Genomic DNA, 24,045 nt, shown 5'->3' on the forward strand with positions numbered 1-24,045 from the left:
ACCACCACAATAGCGGCACTGAAGATCTTGCACTGGGCCATCGAAGTAGGAATTAGCTTATAAACAACATACGAAGTTTGAGTTAGTGAAGAATAACTCATTACTGTAAATAAGGTGTCAATCATATTATAGAAGGTAATGTCTTTCAACTTTTCTAATTTGTCGTTTTGGTTCAAGGTGAGTGAGTGAGTGAAAATATAAACTCACATCTGCAGAATTTCAGCCACATCGTGACTATAAAATGTTATACATAATAAATACTTTTAGACAATAAACAAACCTGTCAACAAAGGACAGCAGAATAACTGGATATATCACAGATTTTTATTGATAAAACTAGAAGGTTACCATAAAAGGATATCATTATATATAACAAGACATCATAAAAACGGGCTATTGATCACCAGCAACTGAAGATAGGCCACCATACTAGGGACCGTGGGGTCTTCTTATGCTTCTGCTACCTGCACGGTTCCCCAGCAGGATTTCACCAATAAGTTGGCGATGATACGGAATTTAGACATCAATTAAAATAACAAATATACTTACTTTTATGGTAGGAATAAAGGTACTTTGAAAGATGTGGTCTTACATATCCTCTCAGGAGGACAACACTTTTACACTACTTCAAACCCCATTGAAGTTACAGCCACTGACAATCTGTTTCAAATTAAACACTACCAATATTATAAAATGTAACTATCTAAACAATTTCAAAATTTATCAAAATGTTCAATTCAAAACAAAACAAAACAGTAATTGCATGAGAACTAAGACTATTTAAAGTATCCTTAATAGATGATGATTTTAAATAATAATCCCTTTCGATGGGAAAATCAACACAAGCAAGCAGGACATGCTTGACTGTGATTCTTTCATCAAAGCGGATGCACAACAACGGTGGATCCGCACCTTTCAGCAAATATTCGAGTATAACAAGAATGGCCAATACGACATCGTCTTAAAATGACCTTCAAATCTGGACAACCCAAGAAGGTGTAACCGATATTTGGTTTAATTTATTTATACCTACTTGGATGTCTCACTTCTTTTGCATGAGATCACTGATGTATGATCTAATCACGGGTTTAGAAACAGTGAATGGGATCAGAAGTGGTGTCACAGATTTGTTGAGTGCTGCTTTAGCTGCAGCATCAGCCATGGTGTTACCAGTGATTCTAACATGGCTGGGTCACCAACAAATGACGATGTCGTACTGACCAGGAGCAAAAACAAAGATCAATATGTAGTTCGAATTCTATAGTGGATGTTGACAAGAAATAATCTTAAAGGCCTGTAGACAGGAAAGGGAATCAGAGAATTTTACGAACTGTTTATGCTGAGACTGAATATTTATATGTTTGAGAGCTGTTAAGATTGCCCTTAATTCTGCTGTATAAATTGAACTGCCATTTGGTAATCTGAATGATATGAACGTTGATCTAATGACAGTGGCGCTAGCTACTTTGTCACCATCCTTGGATCCATCTGTAAAGATATATTTATACAAATGTATGTATGGTAGTTATTTATTGCTTGATTATATTCTTGATTAGTGTCTGATGTCTTTAGTTTAGTTACGGAAAAAACTACCTGTGGATTTACCACTTGCCACAGAGGTGGCGACAGAATTTGGGTGGGAGAAATGCTACTGAGTTTAAATTTGGCAACAGAACTGTTAGGTTTGATTCTAAATCAAGGTGTGGAATAAGGGATTGTTTCTTACGATACAGATCCTCCAACATAGGATTAAAAACGCACCCATAAACTGGATTAGAATTATTAGAAAACAAGTTTTGAAATGTATTGTCATTTAAACGTCTCGTTTTCTGATTTTCTGATGTGTGTGTCAACAGTCATTGTCCTGACCTTTTAAACCTTGCTGACAGAGGAATTGTCACGACAGTTCAGAAAATTGCATGCTGCACGTTTATGGCATTACAGCTACGTTTCGGGCAATCTGCATGTTTACACGAAAATGTAATCATTATAAACTTTTATTTCTACCGTACAAAAACGATCGGGTCCGGTGTCAAATGTATGCATGTATGTGATGAAACTAATCTAATACAAATATATTACAGATGTATAGTGGTTATATAAAAGGAAGCTCGAATATTCGTGTATTGGAAACATACATTATAAAAAGAAATTAGGGGATCAAACACAGATGTAAAGAATTAACCCCCTCCATGCTAATTGACTGGAGAGTGTATGCTACAGTGTTATATGTCACATCAACTGCGCCGACAATAGAAGAACCATGGCCACCGTAGTAGATGGTGCCTCTGTACAGTATCATGTTCCAGGGGGTAGCGTCCAGTGTTGTCACCTCTGTACTCACATTATTGGACACGGTCATCTTCATTAGTTTCTTCTCATTGTTATAATACAACACACCAGCTGTCTGATCTAGGGTTACAGCATACATGCCACTTCCTGTGGCTAATGTTGCCAGACCTTGACCATCATATGTCACTGTGAACAGTTTCCCGCTATTACACCCATATATCCTCTTTCTCCTTGTGTCAAGAGTTATTTGCCTTGGATAGCTTCCGTACGTGGATAAGTCAATGATGGCAGTGAAGTCTTTCCCCTGTGTAGACATGCGGCTGATTGAGTGTTGTGGTTGACGTGTGGCTATAAATATAATGTCCCGATCTTCATCCACTGCCATGCTATATGTCAGTACACCTTCTCTTATTACCGTCACCTCACGTGTATCCAGGGTAGATGCTGATATCCTATAGGGACTATATGACCCAAACATAAGTTTCCCTGTCTTTGCTATATAGGCAACAGATTCAAGTCTCTTTATGTTCAGATACTGATAGACACTGAGGGAGTTACTGTGAATGTTGAGTTGACGGAACTGGTGCAGGGTGCTCGACCAAAGTGGGGCAATCAGGATCCTACTGTAGTCCTCCTCTGGAGTGGGTGTAGTCACTGACGTTGTCGACACGGGTGACATGGATGTAGAATTAACATTTTGAGTTACTGGGGAAGAAGCAGACACAAGATCTGTTTTCAGTTGTGATATTTGGGACTGATACGTCTCATTTAATTCTACAAACTGTTCATTATCAGCCTTCAGATCAGCAGCATAAACGTCACACTTATGGAGTTCTACTTCCAGTTTATGTTTATCTCTGACACAGACGTCACTTGAGTTCTTTTGATTCCATACATCTGTCTTCTTAAGCACTGATTGGTAAAATACGCTCGTCTCGTCCTGGACGTCTTTGAGTGATCGTGAGACATGATGCAACTGCCTCTTCATCTGATGGTAACCCCGTGTCAGATGCCGCAGTTCAGAGACAATCTGACTTTTCACCATGTCTTGAAGTGACTCTCCTTGTAGAATCTCTGCCATGGCTTCTCTCACTTGATCCCGTATGTTTTCCTTTAACTCAGCTCTCAGTGATGTCTTTGCACCGTCAATGATGTCCAGGACATCCATCTTGTTGTCAAGTAGTTTCCTATCGAACTGGTCCAATCTGTGTATGACAGACACAATACTGTCCTGGCTACTACACGCACAGGTTAGGTAGTTAGAAAACAGCAACCAGGACAGCGATCCAAACTTGATCATCTTTGATATTGCATATACATCTATGTTATATACAATTTAAGATGTCTGTCCGTACTGGGACAATAATATGCTGCTTATTGTTTGACGGTGGTGTGCGTAATGCTAGTCTCTAATAAGTGTCGCAGATGTATACCACTATCTAATTGGTGTAACATACACTCGTTTATCAGTCTCTAGATGATGCAGGTCTATCACGTGCGATTTTAATCGCAAAATGAAGACGATAACAAGCAGTTGATGCAGATATGATTGTTGACACGACCTGGAGGTTGCATCCCAACCAATGAATACAAAATAGGAATTCCAACACACATCACATTTATAACTTATTGAACAATACATAGGTCTTGATCTTAAGCCTTTTGTACATTCACGGCACCACAGAGATTGAAGCTATGTTTGTATATTTAGCTATGTACATATACTACTCAAAGTTTGCCAAGGATCAAGTTTTGATTACAAAACAAATCATCCAATACAAGATTGAAATATCGGGGAACCCCTTTTGGACCTCAATTTCATGATGAACTGGCAGAGACATGCAGTCATGGACACGATGTGCTCGAGGTGCTCGAGGTTACTCGCAAACCTGTGTTTAGATTGATCATGATAGAAACGTTCACATCATTATCAGAGAGCACAACAGCATTTGCTACGAAGGATTGCAACAACTCAATGCACTTTACAGTTCGACGTACTCGAGTGTGGCGTAGACAAGGATTTCAGGATTCCAACGTAGCCAAACATGACCGCTGTGGAGGGGCTCAATCATGCTTTGGAGTGGGATCAGTAGAGCTGGAAGAACCGATCTCAATGTCCCACTGAAGGGCAAGATGACAGGTGTGCGCTACAGGGATGACATTCTGGATGGGTACGTGATACCGTATGCTGGTGCAATCGCGGACCAAACTTCTTCCTCGTGGACGATCTGCGGCGTGTTCTGACGTTGACGTACACGTCGATCGAGTTCATCTCAGAGGTGTTCAATTGGATCTCGACGGCCCGGGCAAGCGTTGATGCTGGGATTATGAATGTAGTCTACCCTGACATGAGGTGTGTGCGGTAGAGCGTTGTCCTGTTGAAACAGCTCCCTCTGGCTGTCAATAATTGGAAGAAGGTAAGGTTGAAGAATTTGATTCATGTAGTGATTTGCTGTCAAATTTCCCTGAACAAGAACCAAGTCAGATCTCGTGGTGTAGGATATTGTCCCCACACCATGACATTTTTTCGAATTCACGTACACAATGTGGGGCTAAACGCTCATTTCAACGACGATAAACACGTTGTCTTTCAACTCGCCGGTGGAGAAGAAATCGTGATTCATCGCTAAACAACACTCGTCCCCAGTTTATCAAATTCCAAGGCTGTAAGGCACCAACGCAAGAGTCGCTGTCGGTCAATCTGTTGCAAAACATGGACGATAACTGGTCTTCTGAGTCGGGTGGTTCCTGATGCCAAATGATCCCCCTTGCATTTGCACATTAGATGGTATCTGTGCACTCAGTACTCTCATGTGAGCCACTGTTGACACAGATTGTACACAGAATGCAGGTCTTGGCACATTGTCCAAAATGATATCATTTGTAACATTGGAGTGTGTTTGGTGCAGGAACCTCCACTCCGATATTAAAATACCCAGCATTGGTAGATTTAGAGATTTTAGAAAGGGAATAAGTAAAGAGATAAGTGTTGGCCGTTATGATGATGATGTTATCCCGTTTTCTTGTAAACAGCCTTGGCACACCTTGCGTTTTCAGTTCAGTCACAATCTCATCTTCACTCATGTCAGACAGACATATGGCTCTGTCTTTAACGATGCATCGATACGAGTTCAATGTTCAATGTGCTGAGACAGCAACCTCTTCATTTGCAAATTGGCTGAGTTATAACAAGTTTATTGATTGCTGTCTCCGGACACACTCCACAAGTATGGAGCCATTACTGAGGCGGGTGACATTTTTAACCTCACCACAAAAGCCACTGATTGCACGGTTGGAAATGGCAAACGTGTTCAATTTCATAGGACCCGTGAAGATCCGGGTTAGAATAGGTCTTCAGCAACCCATGCTTGCCGTAAAAGGCGACTTAGCTTATCGTGAAAGGGGACTAACGGGATCGGGTGGTCAGACTCGCTGTCTTGGTTGATGCATGTCATCGATCCCAATTGCATGGATAGATGCTCATGATGTCATTCACTGGATTGTCTGGTACAGACAGCCGTCCTATAGCTGGAATATTGCTGAGTGCGGCGTTAAACAACAAACACACAAACAAACAAATCAATTTTATAGGCTGATGATCAATTACAACTAATCGAGCCCAAAAAACAAATTGGAGATCAGTTTCTTTATCAGATGAGCTAGCACCTGTTGTTTTGTTTTAATCAGAATGTTTTTTAGACATGTGAAAGAAAGTGGTTCTGTACCCCACCCACCATCGAGTATCAACAAGGACGATGTCTTATTGCATTGGATATCCAAAATGCAAAACACTAGGGCAACAGGGGTGTTATAACCCAACAAATATGACATGAATAGCTATGTTTGTCCACCACAATTACTGCCAGGCTTATTCTGCCTAAAAACATAATTTAGAGACATACAGTATTCACCGGTCAACATTACAAGATTGGCCCATTAGCCTTCTGGCATATGACTCTAGGCAAAATATTATTTCAATTGTGTTTTCAAGTCTCAGCAAATAAATTTGTGGAAAATTGAATACACGGATGTTCAAAAAGAATAATTAACATGTTTACGCATGGCTTGGCGTGACCAGCCGATTGATAGAGCCAAGCCCATTCTTCCACACGTCTAGGTGAAGTTAGGGTCAAAGTAGTGTGTTGGGCAAAGGAACACACTTCCTGGAACCTGAGCCCCTAAGTACCAGACTCCCTTCCTCCTACGACACAGAGGCGCAATCCAAGGCACACGGGTTGCCCGATTTTTTGTCGCCTTTTAAGACAAGCAATGGAGAGCTGAGAACAAGGTCTCCAGGTGGCTTTTTTCAAGGCTGACTGGGGTGCGCTGAAGAAGGTGTACCCTGGAGCTACGACAACCGCGCCCCCACCAGGGGCCGGAGTCAACCTCTCCAAACTTCCCTCTTCCTTGACAGTTTCCTCTTCTTGCTCAAATTGTGGATAAGCTGTGGACGTGGCGAATATCACGTTGGATGAGCCGAAAACCACGTTGAAATCAACCGAATTTCGCAAATCACCTACATGAGCCGAATATCAAGTCGGATGAACCGAAAATCATGTAGAAATTATCCGAATATCACGTAGACGAGTCGAATATCAAGTGGGATGAACCGAAAATCATGTTGAAATTATCTGAATATCACATAGATAAGTCGAATATTAAGTCGGATGAACCGAAAATCACGTAGGGATGAACCGAATATCACGTAGATGAGTCGAATACCACGCAAGTCGGATGAAACAATTATCATCAAGAACAGTCAACACAAGGGTGCAGATAAGCGCCCACATTCAATCATCGAAATGATTCTTCTGTTTTGAAGATACGGGGTATTTGACTGCACGAAATTGTCGTGTTCAGTTTGCCGGAACTGGCGTGTAGTTGATATATTACGTGCGCTTTGATTGTGAGAGTTGTTGAGAGGCAAATAACCATGCCGCCCCCCTCACTGCCGTTTATGAGTGAGTGAGTAAGTGAGTGAGTGAGTGAGTAATACTATTGTCATACGCCGCTTTTAGCAATTTTCCAGAAATATCACGGCGGGGGACAGCAGACATGGGCTTCACACATTGTACCCAGGTGAGGATTTAAACACGGGTCTCTGGCGTGACGAGCGTACGCTATAACCACATCCTCAGCAGTATAAAGAGGTCAAACAAATGCATCCTTGTGTGTGTGTGAGTGTGTGTGTATGTGTGTGTATCTGTGTGTGAGTGTGTGTGTTTAAGTGTGTGTGCGCACGCGTGTGTTCGAGTGTTTGTCAATGCGTGTGTCTGAGCGTGTGTGAGTGTGTGTGTATGTATTTATATGAGTGTGCCCGCCTGTGTTTGTGTGTGTGTGTGTGTGTGTTTGCGTGTGTGTATGTGTGTGTTCGTGGGTGTATGTCTGTGGGTTGTGTTTAAAGCCGTAAAGATACATGGCGAAAACATGAGAGAGAGAGAGAGAGAGAGAGAGAGAGAGAGAGAGAGAGAGAGAGAGAGAGAGAGAGAGAGAGAGAGAGAGAGATATCGGTGAAAATATATCCGTCACCAGAAATGTGCACGTGGTTGGCCCCTTTGAATATATATAATTGTTTCCATCATGTATTGAGGAGGAGTGGGGGTGCTTGCTGGTATTGAAGGCTTACAATTTCATTCTTTTAACATTGTTTTTACCCTCTGCATGGATCCCATTTCTTGTTGAATGTTTCCAAATGAGGCGCAAAACCCTTCTTCCCCCACAGTGTAACGGATGCTTAAGCACATTCAGATAATCCCCAGCCTCCTATTTTCTTGTCAGATTCCCGAACAAAACGTCACCAAGAGAGCAGTAGAAAAAAATCTTCTTGGTACAATGAGAATACCTTGAAAATTGAGGTGACAAACTATTCGCAGTGCAGATACGATGTCAACAAAAAATTCCCCTTTGGTTGTTATTATAGGAATATAGTTTATATTAATTTTCTTAATCGAAAAGCATCACGTTGAGCAATGGTTAACACCTTAGAGCTTGTGACAATCCATCAACACTCGATCTTTAACAGACATACAATCACGGCTCGCTTTCCATCTTAAAGTGATGCTTCATAGCTGGGCCCACTTGCACAAAGCAATCTTAGCGCTAAGACTATCGTAAGCCTATGTTAAAGTAAAGGAGTTACGATCATCTTAGCGCTAAGATCGCTTTGTGCAAGAGGGCCCCGGGGAGCTCGCGATCATCGACAACACTCACCTACCGGGACTGTCGGATACTTTGACAGCGTACCCCATGTGAAAACAGCTGAGGGGTATGTATATGTTTGTCCCACCCTCACAACATTTGTCGAAAGAGCAACACGACCTGGACCGGCATTAGCTAACTGAGACGCAAATGTAAGCAAACGCTTAGAATAGACTGCATTCATACACCCTCTTGTAACGGCACGATCTTGTCATTGACATTACGGTATTGCACAACTGTCTGGCTGATTTTGCAGTCATCGTTTTTTGTTCAGCTGTGTACACTGTCCTAGCGACTGACTTTGATTGTGACCCACTTTGAAGAGGCAACTTTCTTGATTCATTCACAACAAACACGTTTTCCAGTACTTGCTTCTGAAAGAAATGTTCTGAAAAGAAATGTTATGTCGAAGCTGTTTTAAATGTTTCACATTTTTTAAGCGGTTGTTTCTGGTCAATAACGAGAAAATTGTAATTATCTCGTTATTATAATATGGCCTTACCAAGTCAGCGACACTTATACATAAACATTTCCTGTGGAAACTCAAGAACATTAAACTCATATTTTTTTCATTAAAACCAGACTGAAATCGTTATTAGTTTCATAGTGTTATATCCGTCGGTATTACACACACGCAAATATAATTAACAATACAGTAAACTACGGTTATAACGAACTCAAAGGGACCACTAATTTTAGTTCGTTATAACCATAGTTTGTTACAAGCATATATACAACAAATGGCCGGGACTACAAATAAATTCGTTATATCGGTCAGTTCGTTATAACCGTAGTTTACTGTATATATTTTTTTCTGAGACAACGATTATTCTAAGGCATGTTTGTTTGTCTATTTTCCTTTTTCTTCCTGACCGGGCCTCGGATATATATTTTTAGCTTCAGGGCTACGTGGATACCGATGCATGTCCTCTGTGACGCCCTTGCAGGTATATACATGTACCAAGATATGACGGACATTTAGCGATTCCGTAGCAGAATCGGAATTCAGTGTCTCATGTTTTTCAAAAGATTTCATCCAGCAGTGAATGGGTACCAGGTAGGATGAGATAGTAATGTGGAAGTTAACCTTCCAGGACTTCACAGGCAGCTTGGGTTGTGTACTTCCCGGGGATCTGTGATTGATGTCGAGTGCAAACTGATCCATTGACCACGGTAATTGAGTCTAAGCGCTCTGTGCATGTTTTTGCAAGGAATAAAGCGCAATATAAATAGACTATTATTACACAAGATTTGGTGGAAATGAGGATCCGATGTTTTTAATGTGCCCCGTTGTATGTCATCGTATCCTGTTGCTCTTTCTATCAACCACTGGAATATTGCTGCTCACCAAATGACGATATGGTGATGAACATGTACCTTGTCCCATAATTTGGAAACGTTTGGATGTTTAAAAATGATCCATTTGTGTATAAAATCTAAACACAGGTTTACAGCCTAAACATAAAAGTAAATACTTTCTTCCTCCCTACGCATTAAATGCAATAAGATGTTTATATCCTGAACAAGTTTAGAAATATGTAAAAATATTAGAATGTTTTACGTTGCAACATGTTTTGATTCTAAACATGTTGAGGGGGCACGAGTGGCCCAGTTGTGTAAGCCACCGCGATTCACTGTGCAGAATTGTGTCTTTTGGGCACGCCAGAAACCTATGATTGTGGGTTCGAATCCCGGTTCGCCCCGATTATGTTTCTAGGTTTGTCAGCACTATACCCGTGCTCGTGGGTTTCACCGAGGTGGGAAACGTCTGAGACCTGCATCACTTCGGGCTTTCTTCCCACATTAAGCTGACACGCTGTGATATAACTGGAGTACTGTTAAAAGCGGCATTAAACCCAACTCACTCACTCACTAAACATTTTCATAACCCGTTGGAAGAACCAAAACATAGAATAGCATCAACACAAGGGCTTCTAAAGTAAACCATGTCGGTATAGATAAGTACCAGAAATGGGTTTAACACCTATATGGTCAATCGAACCTGGGACTTTGGATTTGATAAGCGAACGCCTGAACCTCTAGGCTACCACAGGGGCGGTCGGGTAGCCTAGTGGTTAAAGCGTTCGCTCGTCACGCCGAAGACCTGGGTTCGATTCCCGACATGGGTACAATGTGTGAAGCCCATTTCTGGTGTCCCCCGCCGTGATATTGCTGGAATATTGCTAAAAGCGGCATAAAACCATACTCACTCACTCACTCTAGGCTTCCACAGCACCGTTTAATCACTACAAGCAACGTCTTACAAAGTAGCATACACCTGGCGATCATGGTCATCACGGACAATTTCCCCAAGGCGTACAAAGCATTTGTTACACCAACAGCTTTATTGACGTGTCCACAATACAGGAGGTTCTCTGTAGTCGAGTGTGGGTCATCCTCACGTACACTTGACGTCCTCTGGCTTTAGTTCATCCACCTCGGCACACTGGACTCGGTCAACGGGGTTCTCTCTGTTCATGGGGTCACTGCAGTACTGGTTCTTGAAACGCTGTAGACAGGAGGAGAGTGGGTGAGTTCAATGGACAAACAGCGTTATTTGGGTAGAATCTGGGGCGGTATGAATACCGCTCCTGGTGTATCACTACAGCCAGTGTTTTATGTGTGATAGAGTCTGAAAGTAACCCAGGCTATAGATGTTGAAGCAGGGTTCCGAACAAACGACTAACTGATTTAGACAGAGTAAGTGAGTGAGTGTCGTTTTACGCCGCTTTAACAATATTCATGTCAAATCGGGACGCGGTTCCCCAACAGTGGGCTTCCTGCAAATGAAGAGAACCGACGTGACAACTGAACGCATCAGCTTCTGGCCTATGTGCACATGAGAAAGTATTCGACAGGAACGTTTGAAATACTGGAACCTGTGACATTATCACATGTCATGACAATACAATACTGAAACAGCGGAGGGATGTTAAAAAGAAGTGTGTTTGTAACACCGGACTTAATATAAAAGACTTCCTATATCATTTTGTTATAACTATAACTTTATTCTTTATATGAGGTGAGGTGAAATGGGGTTTAACGTCGCGTTCAAGGTTATTGGACTTATAAAGCGACGTGCATGCATCTGTGTTTGTGTGTGTTTGGCTGCTTGTACTTATCCGGACAAATACCGAGTTTATAGTGTTAGCGTACTGAATTAAATACCATGCCGCAGTGTGACATGAATACCCAACTCAACACAGTATACTGACTCCGAGCCGACCAGTCCTTGTTTTAGCCCCTTAATACCGAGCACCAGGCAGGGTACCATCTTGTAACGTCTTTTGGTATGACGCAGCCGGGAATCGAATCCCGGACCTTCCGCTCTACGGAGGACGCTCTACCACTTGACCAGGGAGGCGCCCCTTGGACATAATAACTTGATTCATTAGTGATGTATTCGCGATAACCACCTCCGTTGTATTCGGAATCGACTGTTTGTTTACTTACAGTGTATTGCATCGACAAGAAGTCGGCATTGGTCATGTCTGAAAAAAACAAAAACAAGTAAGTGAATGTTGTTTTACGTCTCTTCAGGTACAGCTATATCACGGTTGTCTGTTAATCATCATTTCTGGTAAACACAGAACCGTGAAGATCCGGGTTAGGATTGATCATCAGCAACCCATGCTTGTCGTAAGAATGGACTAACGGGATCGGGTGGTCAAGCTCACTGACTTAGTTGATGCATGTCATCGTATCCCAAATGCGTGGATCAAATGCGTGGATCGATGCTCATGATATCAATCATTGGATTGTCTGGTTTAGACTCGATTATTTACAGGCCGTCTTCATATAGATAAAATATTGCTTAGTGCGGCGCTAAACAAACAAAGAACAGTTCCGTCGAATTTTACAATGCTATGTTTATTAGAATACAAACTGTTTTTAACATATTTGCAACCACTTCCGAAATTAGAATTGTACTATGGGCATGTGGTTGATGCATGTCATCGTATATCCTAATTGCATAGATCGATGCTCACGATGTCAATCACGGTATTGTCTGGTCCAGACTCGATTATTTACACACTGCTGTCATATAGCTGGAATATTGCTGAATGCTGCGTTAAACAACAAACAAACAAACAAACAAATAGTCACCACGGGATTAACACCATGAACAGCGCATCACGCCGTCAGAGTACGATGTCATGTTCAGAAAGGTCCAAAAGTGTTTCCGTCCATTCCTTAATATACGGCTCTTACAACCTACATGGTGTTTCAGACACCTATTCCGATTCCAAACGGGGCACCGATAAGAAGAAACAGGTATTTTTTGTCAGTGAGTGAGTCAGTTGAATCTGACACACAATGACTGTACATGTCAAGGGCGGATCCAGCATTTTCTTAAAGTGAGTGAGTGTGGTTTACGCCGCTTTTAGCAATATTCCAGCGTACGCTTTAACCACTAGGCTTCCCGAGAGCCTCGACTTTTTAAAAGAGAGGGGTCCCAAAATATAAAAATAAATAAATTCATTCTTCAACATAAGGGGGGACCCTTTCCGGACCATCCTGGAAACCGCCCCCTGCCCACACCCCACTCCCCTACCCCCCACTCCCCGACCACCATCCCCCAGGACTATAACATGCTGAACCAATTATAGTGTTTACATGTTATGTTGCAGGTTGGGCACCGTGAATCGAATTATTTTTTTCACAAATCATTTCTGACAAGAGTTCCACTAGGACACTAGGACAATGTGATGTTTACAATATGTCCTCTGTCAGTTTAGTTCGTCATTCCGACGCTGTAAGAATAGGACATCGTGATCCACTTAGTATATTCTCTATAGATATAATTATTACTGTGATAAATATCCATGGTTCATTCATTAATTCTTTCAACTGTACATCAAATGCCACCCGCTAAAACCACAAGCGGATGGACACACATCTTGAAAATGTATCTTACTGACTGTCTCGAAGTCGAATCCGAGCTCAACGCCTTCTAGTTTCCCGCGGAACAGTTTGTCCATGAAGTGGGCGTACTCCTCGGAGTAACCATACCTACACGTCCACCCTCATCACGAACTCCCACGGTTCGAATGTGCAAAGGTCACCTGTAGGTTAAATACATCATCATCATCATCATCATCATCATCATCATCATCATCATCATCATTCTGAATATTCTGAATTATATTATTTTTTATTATTATTTATTTATTACAGATTAAAATAAAAAATGCAGCAAAGAGGGTTTGGGTGATCCAGGCACAGTCAGGCTGTTTAGGCTCATCATCAGTTCAGGGCCATTGCCCCCTCTACACGTTGCCCAGACAGCGAATGGGACTTCTCCGAGAAAGCACTGCCTTGTCAAACCCCCCCCCCCCCCCCCCCCCCCCCACACACACACACACACACACACACACACACCCGATAACTTTTCCCCAACACTGCAGCCTTCTGCATTACCCAGATTGTCAGAAGGGCTGTATTCCTGGTAGCAAACCCGGGTACTCTCCCAATGTCAGTCAACAGATTGGGAGGTACCAAACCTAAGGCACCGGGAGTCGGACAACTTGGTACTTGGGATGCAAGCGGGTCATTTCGAAATCGAGGTCTGCATATTTGCCATGTTTTTCCTGAATCTTAGCAATCGCATTCATGTCAAAAGGGACATAAGATACAACAACATAAATGATTTCATTGGATTTATCAAAAAGGGCAAGATCAGGTTTGTTAGCCTGGATAGGTCTCAGGCTGTATACGGGCCTATTCCAAAGAATTTTATATTTATCATTTTCCATGACGACCTCTACATATTCTGGGTCGTCCCATGGATGGACCTCTGTGTCAAAACCACAAGCATGACGAAGACGGTAATTCAAGGATCGGGCCACTCTATCATGTCGCTTAAGATACCGTGTTTGTACCAAAGCTGGGCATCCGCTGACAATGTGTTGGCCAGTCTCATGAAATTCATTGCATAATCTACTTTTCATATTTACATTTGGATGCAAAACTCACACATTGACGGTGTCAAGTGGGAAGTAACTGGTCCTGAGCAGCAAACAGAAAGCCTTCTGTTTCACTTTTCAGGCCAGCCGACTTCAAGCAAAGGACTCCGTAGGGTTGCTGACTCTCTCAACACACTGTACATAAACTCGATGCAGTGGTCGTTCAGATAGCCTCTCCTTGGAAAACTTAGTCTGGGCCGATTTGTTACTTCTCTTGGTTGACACTCATTTCTGTACAGTCCAGCAGTACAGAAACATCAACAAAATAAACACTGATATTGAGATTATTAACCTTCAATAATCAAAAGAATATCAAACCGTAGCATCCCATCAATTCTCAAGATATTCACATGTGGAAAGCGACACAGCACATTGTTATGCTCATCCAAAAAGCTATTGTGACTTATTTTTATTCTCTATTAGAGATGTACAGCCTTTTGAAAGCTTAAGGAAAAGCATAGTAGAGGTGTGAAAACCGAATTATTTAATTAACCGCATTGAAAAAAAGTGTTTATAAATGGGTCGACCGATATACCTATCACCGTCATCATCATCAGATTCTCAATAAAGGACGTTCATCGATCCCAATTGCATTGATCGATGCTCATGATATCAATAACTGGATTGTCTGGTCAAGACTCGATTATTTACAGACCGCCGTTATATAGCTGGAATATTGCTGAGTGCGGCGTAAAACAACAAACCAAACCAACAAAGGACGAGACAGGTCCGCTAGATCTGCATAGTGTAAGAAATTGAAGCAAGATCGTCACCAAGCAATGTTTGGCACGTCTTTGACACAATACGATATTCTTCGAAGATTATGGGACGACGGTACAGGAATAGGGTAAAACATCATTATTGTTAGATTGCATTCTCAAATGACGAAACCTTATTTTCATATTTTCGCCATGAATCTTCTGTACTTGATCATGTCTCAAATTTTTGGTAAGATAAAGAAATCCAGGGAGTTAAAAGGTGCCCCTACCCCACCCTTTCCTTTCTATGATCACAATTACTTGTCATATTCGGGTTTTTTTCAATTATTTATATTTTTCTGAGCAAAATTATTTTTTAAAGGATTTCCAGCCCCCTTCCCGGTTATCAAATGGTCGGTAGCTATACAGAACTCACCGTCGTAGTCGTAAAAAAGGCCATCAATGCTCATGTCTTTGCCGTCCACTCTGCCGTCACCGTTGACGTCGTTGTCAAGCAAAGCAGCACAGAACTTCCCCAACACCTTCTCAGGAGGGTTGCAGTTGTTAAACAGGTTAAACCAATACCTTCAAGAAACAGGAGTGAGTGAGTGAGTGAGTGAGTGAGTGAGTGAGTGAGTCTTTGAGTGTTTGAGTGTTTGAGTGAGTGAGTGAGTTGACATTAATGCTCTTCAGGGCAACTTTCATTTATATCACCACATGCCAGCTCTTAAAGCTTGGTTATGACCAACATTGCACACGTAAGCAACATGTGGTACTGAATTACATTGTTGGTTATTGTAGTTGGTGTTGTTTGTCCTTTACGCCACAGTCAGTGGTATTCGAGCTCCATGAAGATGGCTTTGACCACACAATCCAGTGATTATTATGATGAAATATGAACAAGATCCGTGCCATCGAGGTTTTATGACAGGCAATAGACTAAGTTACCGATCCAGACCAGTGTAGATCTGTGGTAGAATAGGTCTTCAGCAACCCATGCTTGCCGTAAAAAGCGACTATGCTGGTCGTAAAAGGCGACTATCCCAATTGAGTTGATCGATGCTCATGATGTCAATCACTGGGTTGTCTCGTCCAGACTTGATTATTTAAAGACTGCCGTCATATAGCTGGAATATTACTGAGTTTGGCGTTAAACCACAAACAAACAAACAAAGAAACAAAAACAATCCAGACCACCCGATTAGTTAAGTCTCCTTCTACGACCTGAACACTTTATACAGATGTTTGGGGGGTCTGTTCTAACACGGACTCCCCTGGGAGTGTTTGGTGTAATGAGATGAAATTGTAGCAATAGTATGATCAGAGCATATTTTGATTATTTTACAAATAATATTTTACGGTTTTGGTGATGTCTTGATATACCTGGAAAAACCACAGGTCCCACAGAAGAGAAGTGCGAACACGGCGAGTCGGAAGGTAAGCATTCTGCGAACAAACAAAATGTGTCAGAAACTCACCTTTCAAATTTGTCATCAAGTATCGATCTGGGCCTATGTGCTATTGTGCATGCGCCAAGCAACAAAGTAGTGGTCGATAACAGGAACATCAGTAAAATCATTGGGGTACACACTTCATCAACCTGGATGATTTCAGTTGTCAAACAGGGGTTTCTAGGAAACCAATTATCCACGATATGTTAGAGGGGAAAACCAAGCAATCATAGGCAATAACTAATAATTAATAGTTGTATTATTATTTATTTTCTCTATATGATTTTGTCCCACTATCAGCGGGAATGCAAACGTTAAGTATATCTTAAACAACATGACCATTCAACTGTATCAATAGTTACAGTATAAACAAACTGAATTAATAATCCGGAATACATCTCATATCAATCACCAAAAATGCACAACAAGAAAAGCTCCTAGACAAGGTCTTACACTCAGTAAATAATTCTAATGGAATGAAATCTATGTATGTAGTTGCCACGATGATTCCTGTTGACATTTAGTAGTAAAACAATAGCAACATGATCAATATTAAAGTAACTTCACTAATACATATTCGGTGGACGGTGAGGGTGGCAATGTTATATGTAGTACGTGGGCTGGTCAAAAGGTTTAAGCCTAACAAACAAAACCAACAATTGTGTTGTATTTATAATTCTATTTTTCAACATAATGTCCCTGCGTTTCAATACACTTCTCGCATCAATAGTGAAGCTTTTTAATTCCAGTCAGGAAAAGGTTTCTAAAGCCACCCTGAAAACCCATTCACGGCAGCTTTAAGGTCAGCGCTTACCACGAAGGTGTTCTGTCAGTTTAGGAAACAGGTGGAAATCATTTGGTGCCAGGTCTGGCGACTATGAAGGATGAAGAAACTCTTCGAACTAACATTGTTGCACAGCAGCTTTGCAAGTGGAGAGGTGTGAGAAAAGGCATTGTCACAAAGTAGTAGAATTCAAGCAGTCAGCATTCCTCGACGCTTTTCTTTGATAGAATCTCTCAGGCGATGAAGGAAATCAGCACAGTAGGGCCCGGTAATCGTTTTTTGACTTTCTAAGTAATCAACAAGGATCACACCCTTTGCATGCCAGAATACAGTGGCTACAACTTTCTTGTCTGATCTTAAAGACTTGAATTTCTTTGGTAATACGTCTATCTGACAGTATAAGTTTTTTCTATCTCCTTGATTGAATCTTCATTGATGGACGTTGGTGGACGTACATAGGGTCATCATAGGCTTGTTCTCCCAGCCTTAAACATAGCTTCCAACGTTTAACAGTGGAATATCTAGGGCACTTATCCCCATAAACTTGTGACATGCGGTTATGAATTTCTTGGGGAGTACTTTGCTCTAAAGTAAAACCAATGATGACTATTCGGTACTCGTTCTTTTCCATTTCTGTGTCCATGTGGACCCCTATCACGTTCAATTGGCTGTCACTAATATAGAAACGGCCTCAACAGACCAAATGCACTTGCAATGAACTACTCAAACAATGTACTACATGTAGGTCGACTAGTCCACTTTGTTTATGGCCCATAGTTGAAAGTTAGTCAGGCTTGGAACTTTCTACCAGCTCTCGTACGATTAAAAATGGAAAATCAGTACTAATGCATAAAGTTAAAGTGAAATATTTCAGTTAAATACGAAAAGGTACGAACCTGTCTGCCTTTACTGGATAACGACTGAGGTTTGGCTGAATCCGTGACGGTGTGTTCAGCCTGTGTGATAGCTCCGCCGCAGGTCGAGGCAGGGGTATCCACATTAACCGAATAGTTTCGGTTTGTAGACAGAAATGAATTTGCTTGTGCATGGTTCGGGTAACGCTAATGTGAACTATATTTATCAATATTCTGTTGCTTGTGTGACTTTCAACAGTCGGAACATACAAAATACTCAAGATAACTGACAAAACGATGTGTGTGCGTTGTTGTCGTGAGAGTCTTTATCATAGTGTGTGATGTGAGGTTGTCTTTATTATATAGTGTGTGTTGTAAGGCTATCCTTATTATAGTGTGTGTTGTAAGACTGTCTTTATCATAGTGTGTGTTGTGAGGTTGTCTTTATGATCGTGTGTGTTGTAAGGTTGTCTTTATTATCGTGTGTGTTGTGAGGTTGTCTTTATTATCGTGTGTGTTGTGAGGTTGTCTTTATTATCGTGTGTGTTGTAAGGCTGTCTTTATTATAGTGTGTGTTGTAAGGCTGTCTTTATTATAGTGTGTTGTAAGGATGTCTTTATTATAGTGTGTGTTGTAAGACTGTCTTTATCATAGTGTGTGTTGTGAGGCTGTCTTTATTATAGTGTGTTGTAAGGCTGTCTTTATTATAGTGTGTGTTGTGGGGTTCTCTTTATTATCGTGTGTGTTGTAAGGCTGTCTTTATTATAGTGTGTTGTAAGGATGTCTTTATTATAGTGTGTGTTGTAAGACTGTCTTTATCATAGTGTGTGTTGTGAGGCTGTCTTTATTATAGTGTGTTGTAAGGCTGTCTTTATTATAGTGTGTTGTAAGGCTGTCTTTATTATAGTGTGTGTTGTGGGGTTCTCTTTATTATCGTGTGTGTTGTAAGGCTGTCTTTATTATAGTGTGTGTCATGTGGCTGTCTTTATTATAGTGTGTGTTATGAGGCTGTCTTTATTATATAAGTGTGTTGGGAAGATGTCTTTATTATAGTGTGTGTTGTAAGGCTGTCTTTATTATTTTGTGTGTTGTGAGGTTGTCTTTATTACAGTGTGTGTTGTGTGGCGGTCTTTAAAGTGTGTGATGTGATGTTTTTCTTTTATTATCGTGTGTGTTGTGAGGCTGTCATATTATAGTGTGTGTTGTGAGGCTGTCATATTATAGTGTGTGTTGTAAGGCTGTCTTTATTATTTTGTGTGTTGTGAGGTTGTCTCTATTACAGTGTGTGTTGTGTGGCGGTCTTTAAAGTGTGTGATGTGATGTTTTTCTTTTATTATCGTGTGTGTTGTGAGGCTGTCATATTATAGTGTGTGTTGTGAGGCTGTCATATTATAGCGTGTGTTGTGAGGCTGTCATATTATAGTGTGTGTTGTGAGGCTGTCATATTATAGCGTGTGTTGTAAGGCTGTCTTTATTATAGTGTGTGTTGTGGGGTTCTCTTTATTATCGTGTGTGTTGTAAGGCTGTCTTTATTATAGTGTGTGTCATGTGGCTGTCTTTATTATAGTGTGTGTTATGAGGCTGTCTTTATTATATAAGTGTGTTGGGAAGATGTCTTTATTATAGTGTGTGTTGTAAGGCTGTCTTTATTATTTTGTGTGTTGTGAGGTTGTCTTTATTACAGTGTGTGTTGTGTGGCGGTCTTTAAAGTGTGTGATGTGATGTTTTTCTTTTATTATCGTGTGTGTTTTGAGGCTGTCATATTATAGTGTGTGTTGTGAGGCTGTCATATTATAGTGTGTGTTGTAAGGCTGTCTTTATTATTTTGTGTGTTGTGAGGTTGTCTCTATTACAGTGTGTGTTGTGTGGCGGTCTTTAAAGTGTGTGATGTGATGTTTTTCTTTTATTATCGTGTGTGTTGTGAGGCTGTCATATTATAGTGTGTGTTGTGAGGCTGTCATATTATAGCGTGTGTTGTGAGGCTGTCATATTATAGTGTGTGTTGTGAGGCTGTCATATTGTAGTGTGTGTTGTGAGGCTGTCATATTATAGTGTGTGTTGTGAGGCTGTCATATTATCGTGTGTGTTGTGAGGCTGTCATATTATAGTGTGTGTTGTGAGGCTGTCATATTATAGTGTGTGTTGTGAGGCTGTCATATTATAGTGTGTGGATATCTGACACGCATTGGTGGTATCCATATAAATTTGTGTTTTGTGACAGCACTCAGTGAATGGTGTTTTAACAGTGTGTAACGCACACGTGTATTTCCGGATGTAGGCGTCATGTTTGATGGAATAACTAAGGTTGCATGACTGTCTTCTCACAATTGGGCAACCCTGAAACTGGATCGAAATAGTGTTTATTGAAGTTTGCCACATATGGTGACAGCTGACGACTGACGGTGAGTATATGTACGGGGAGTCATATTTTCCGTGTCTGGTAACGCATCATACACCTGCAGTGATCACAGTCTGCTCCGTGACTGTGCATCACGATATACATGCTCCTGTTGGTAAACAAACATATTTAATATTTACTCGCAATACGTTAAGTAGGTAAATATGTACATTGGGAGATATCTTGAATACAGGTTTGAAGAAGTAAGGAGGACATGCAGCGAACAGAATATCCAGGTTCAAAGCTGTTCATGTTTCAAGCATGACGAGACGTATTTTGAAGAACAGTGTGACACGTGTTATGATGAAAGGTTTATTACATTCTGTAAATATTGAGTGCGGCTGTACAAGACATTGCCTGACTTTGACTGCAAATAATCCCAGCATTCATTGGTGTAAATACGTACAGATGTGCGTCCCGTGGAGAACCCCACTTCGATTGACAGGTTGAGTTCGGTGACTAATGGTTCAACGGGATTGCTCCAGGAACTCTTACACACCCAGCCAGACTCCGTAGTTTCGCGGTAGAAGGGTGCAACCATTATGTCACGGGTGATGAAAGTCAATCGGTCAACAATACTACAGATATATTCCGGAGAAATGGAAACTATGCAATCAGGTGTGGTTGATAGCATGAGCAGCGTACGTCAACAGACATTGTAACATAAAAGTAGGTATGTTCCCTGATCTGATTGGTTAAAAAGTGTTGGCGAATAGCAGAACATCACTGAATTTTGGGGATGTCATCACCGTGTATGTATACATTAATTAATGGAACTATTTTTGAAATCATCAAAATGGAGGAACAGATGGAAATTTACCCTGACTTCCACATCGGAGATTTCAATGGGACGACGGGAGATAATTCAAGAATTTGAAGGTTAATGAAATTTACCTTTTTCAATTAATTACACAATCATAATCATAATTGATGTAATTTTCTTTGGCTTGGCCAAAGGGAAAAACAAAACAAAATCAATTTTTAACAGAGTAAAAAAACATTTATTGCAACTCTATAATATACTAGCCACATAAAGAAACTGTGCATAGAGAAAATATATTCTGGATTGAAATACAACACAGCAAGAACAAAATGATGCAGACGCTGTAGCAGCTGAATGATCGGACCATAAGAAAATGTCAACGGGACCTGAACAACATCTGTTACGATGACGTCAGAAGATCAAAATGGAGTAGGGGGTCAAACGACAAAGTCACAAAGTCAATAACGGGTATGACCACCCTGTGCGTGAATCACAGCAGTACATCGGCGACGAATGGAGTCCACCAAATGGGCATGGAAGGCCTGGGGAATGGCCTGCCATATCCTCCTCAAATCCTGTGCCAAGTCACGGACGTTATCTGGAGGATGTGGAAGACGACGCAGACGGCGCTCCATTTCATCCCACACATGCTCTATTGGGGAGAGATCTGGAGAAATTGCAGGCCATGGCAGTAACATGACATTGTTATGGTGAAGGAAATCCATTGCGACCCTAGCAGTGTGAGGACGAGCGTTGTCCTGTTGAAATGTCAATCCCGGGCCATGACGTTGCAGGAAAGGAATGACCACAGGCCTCAGAATCTGATCTCTGTAGCCAACACCGGTGAGATTGCCCTGAACAACCACCAAAGGGGTTCGGTGCCGTGCTGTTATCCCACCCCAAATCATCACAGAGCCACCTCCAAAACGATTACTCTCCACAATACAGTTGCGTGCATAACGTTCTCCCAAACGCCGGTAGACACGTTGGCGCCCGTCACTGTTGCAAATGTTGAACCTGGATTCATCTGTAAATTAAAGACAACATATTTCTCCACCATATTCGAGGTTGGCGAACATGATTTCTACACCATCTTAGACGGTTGACTCGATGACAGGTGTGTCAGGATGGGACGTATGGCAGGGCGTCGTGGTCGAATCCCGTACTGACGTAAACGATTCCTGACAGTGTTGGGATGGATACGGCGCAGTCCAGGAATTGTCTGGGACGTCGTTACTGCCGTTTGGAACCTGTGTCGGAGATGTGTAACTCGAATCCATCTGTCCTGTCTTGTCGTCGTTACTCGGGGACGTCCTGAACGTGGGTGGTCGGCAACGTCATTTGTGTTCTGATAACGCCTCACCAATGCCGATATCGTGTTATGATGGCATTGGAAATGTGTTGCCACCTGTTGTTGCCTCATTCCCGCTCGGATCATTCCAATGGCTTCATGACGCTTTGCAGCTGTCAATCTTGGCATGATTTGCTTGTGATATGCTTGTGTCTGCGCCTGAGAAGTTATGAATTTTTGAATGACCACAGATCATGCTTTCCAAAGTGACAGCGAAATTTGAGTTACACATGCTGTGTACAGCTGTACAGGATGCACGTGCAGTAACACATTGCACGTCCATAGGCCCCCATCAATGACGTCATATCGCATGGCACGTGCATGAGCGTTTGAATGTCTACAATACTTGCTGTGTTCAAACCTATCTTTCATATATGGACGGTGTATATCTATATTTTCTCCGTGCACAGTTTCTTTATGTGGCTAGTATAGTTATGACTTTCATACACCCACCTAATTTTGTTATTATTATTACTCACAACAGCTGTTGAAGCTGAAAACCGTTCTGAGATGGCCCCTGAACTAGGAAATACAGCCAGCGTTTCCGTAGAGCCCAAAGTTCAAGCGTCCAGTGACCGCTTCGCGTCCCTTGATGCAAAAGCAGACTGAGTACAGGACATCGTGGATGGGAACCTCTCCAAATCCACTGGGCGTAATACCTCCTGGGGAGTTAAAATATTTCGATGTAAGCCATTGAAACATAAAATACATAAACACATACCTAAAATTCCTACGCAGATTCGATCTACATAAGCGCGAGTTACCTCCCTTACACCACTGCCATGATAGCAATGTAAATCGTGACCAATGTGTCATCGCAAAAATTGTCAATAATATAACGAGATTGACCAAAATCTTAACGTAAATTAAATATTTCGTTTTGTAATATTTGAGATATGTTATGCTATATGGATGTACGGAAATTTCATTTAAACACGACGCCGTAATAATAACAAATTACTCCCACTTACTGTCATATTTGACACCCTGAACAAGGCAATCTTTTTACTTCCAGAATGGCTTGGTTTCCGAGGTTTTGAACCCAAGTTCGAAGAGCATCCTGCTTCTGAACTGAATGAGAGACTGGGGTTCTTTTATGCTGAAGTCAGACATGCTGAGGGAGATCTTTACTCAAAATCGAGTTTTGTTGGGTTGCGTGCTGCCATACACAGGCACATCAGGGGACCGCCATTTGAGCGCAGCATAAACATTATCCAAGACCGGGAATTTCACACTGCAAACAATGTTTTTCTGTCCATGATAAAAAAAATTAAGCGCGATGACCTTGAC

At 41.5% G+C, this 24,045-nt stretch overlaps 1 protein-coding gene and 1 pseudogene across 1 annotated transcript; both read right to left on the reverse strand.

Moving 5' to 3' along the window:
* Positions 1-321: 321 nt before the first annotated feature.
* LOC139455789 (uncharacterized) lies at positions 322-3,592 on the reverse strand. Its single transcript, XM_071237337.1, has one exon. It carries the CDS (start codon positions 3,590-3,592, stop codon positions 2,153-2,155), a length of 1,440 nt encoding a protein of 479 aa, XP_071093438.1. The 3' UTR covers positions 322-2,152.
* A 7,246-nt stretch (positions 3,593-10,838) lies between these two features.
* On the reverse strand, positions 10,839-16,599 carry LOC139455790 (uncharacterized; annotated as a pseudogene).
* Between the last annotated feature and the right edge of the window lie 7,446 nt (positions 16,600-24,045).

Source organism: Haliotis cracherodii, unplaced genomic scaffold (genome assembly GCF_022045235.1).
Source record: "Haliotis cracherodii isolate W230 unplaced genomic scaffold, xgHalCrac1.p SCAF_11, whole genome shotgun sequence".
NCBI lineage: Eukaryota > Metazoa > Mollusca > Gastropoda > Lepetellida > Haliotidae > Haliotis > Haliotis cracherodii.

Excerpts from the sequence above, each read along its gene's own strand:
- LOC139455789 (XM_071237337.1), bottom strand. The coding sequence starts at position 3,592 with ATGATCAAGTTTGGATCGCTGTCCTGGTTGCTGTTTTCTAACTACCTA.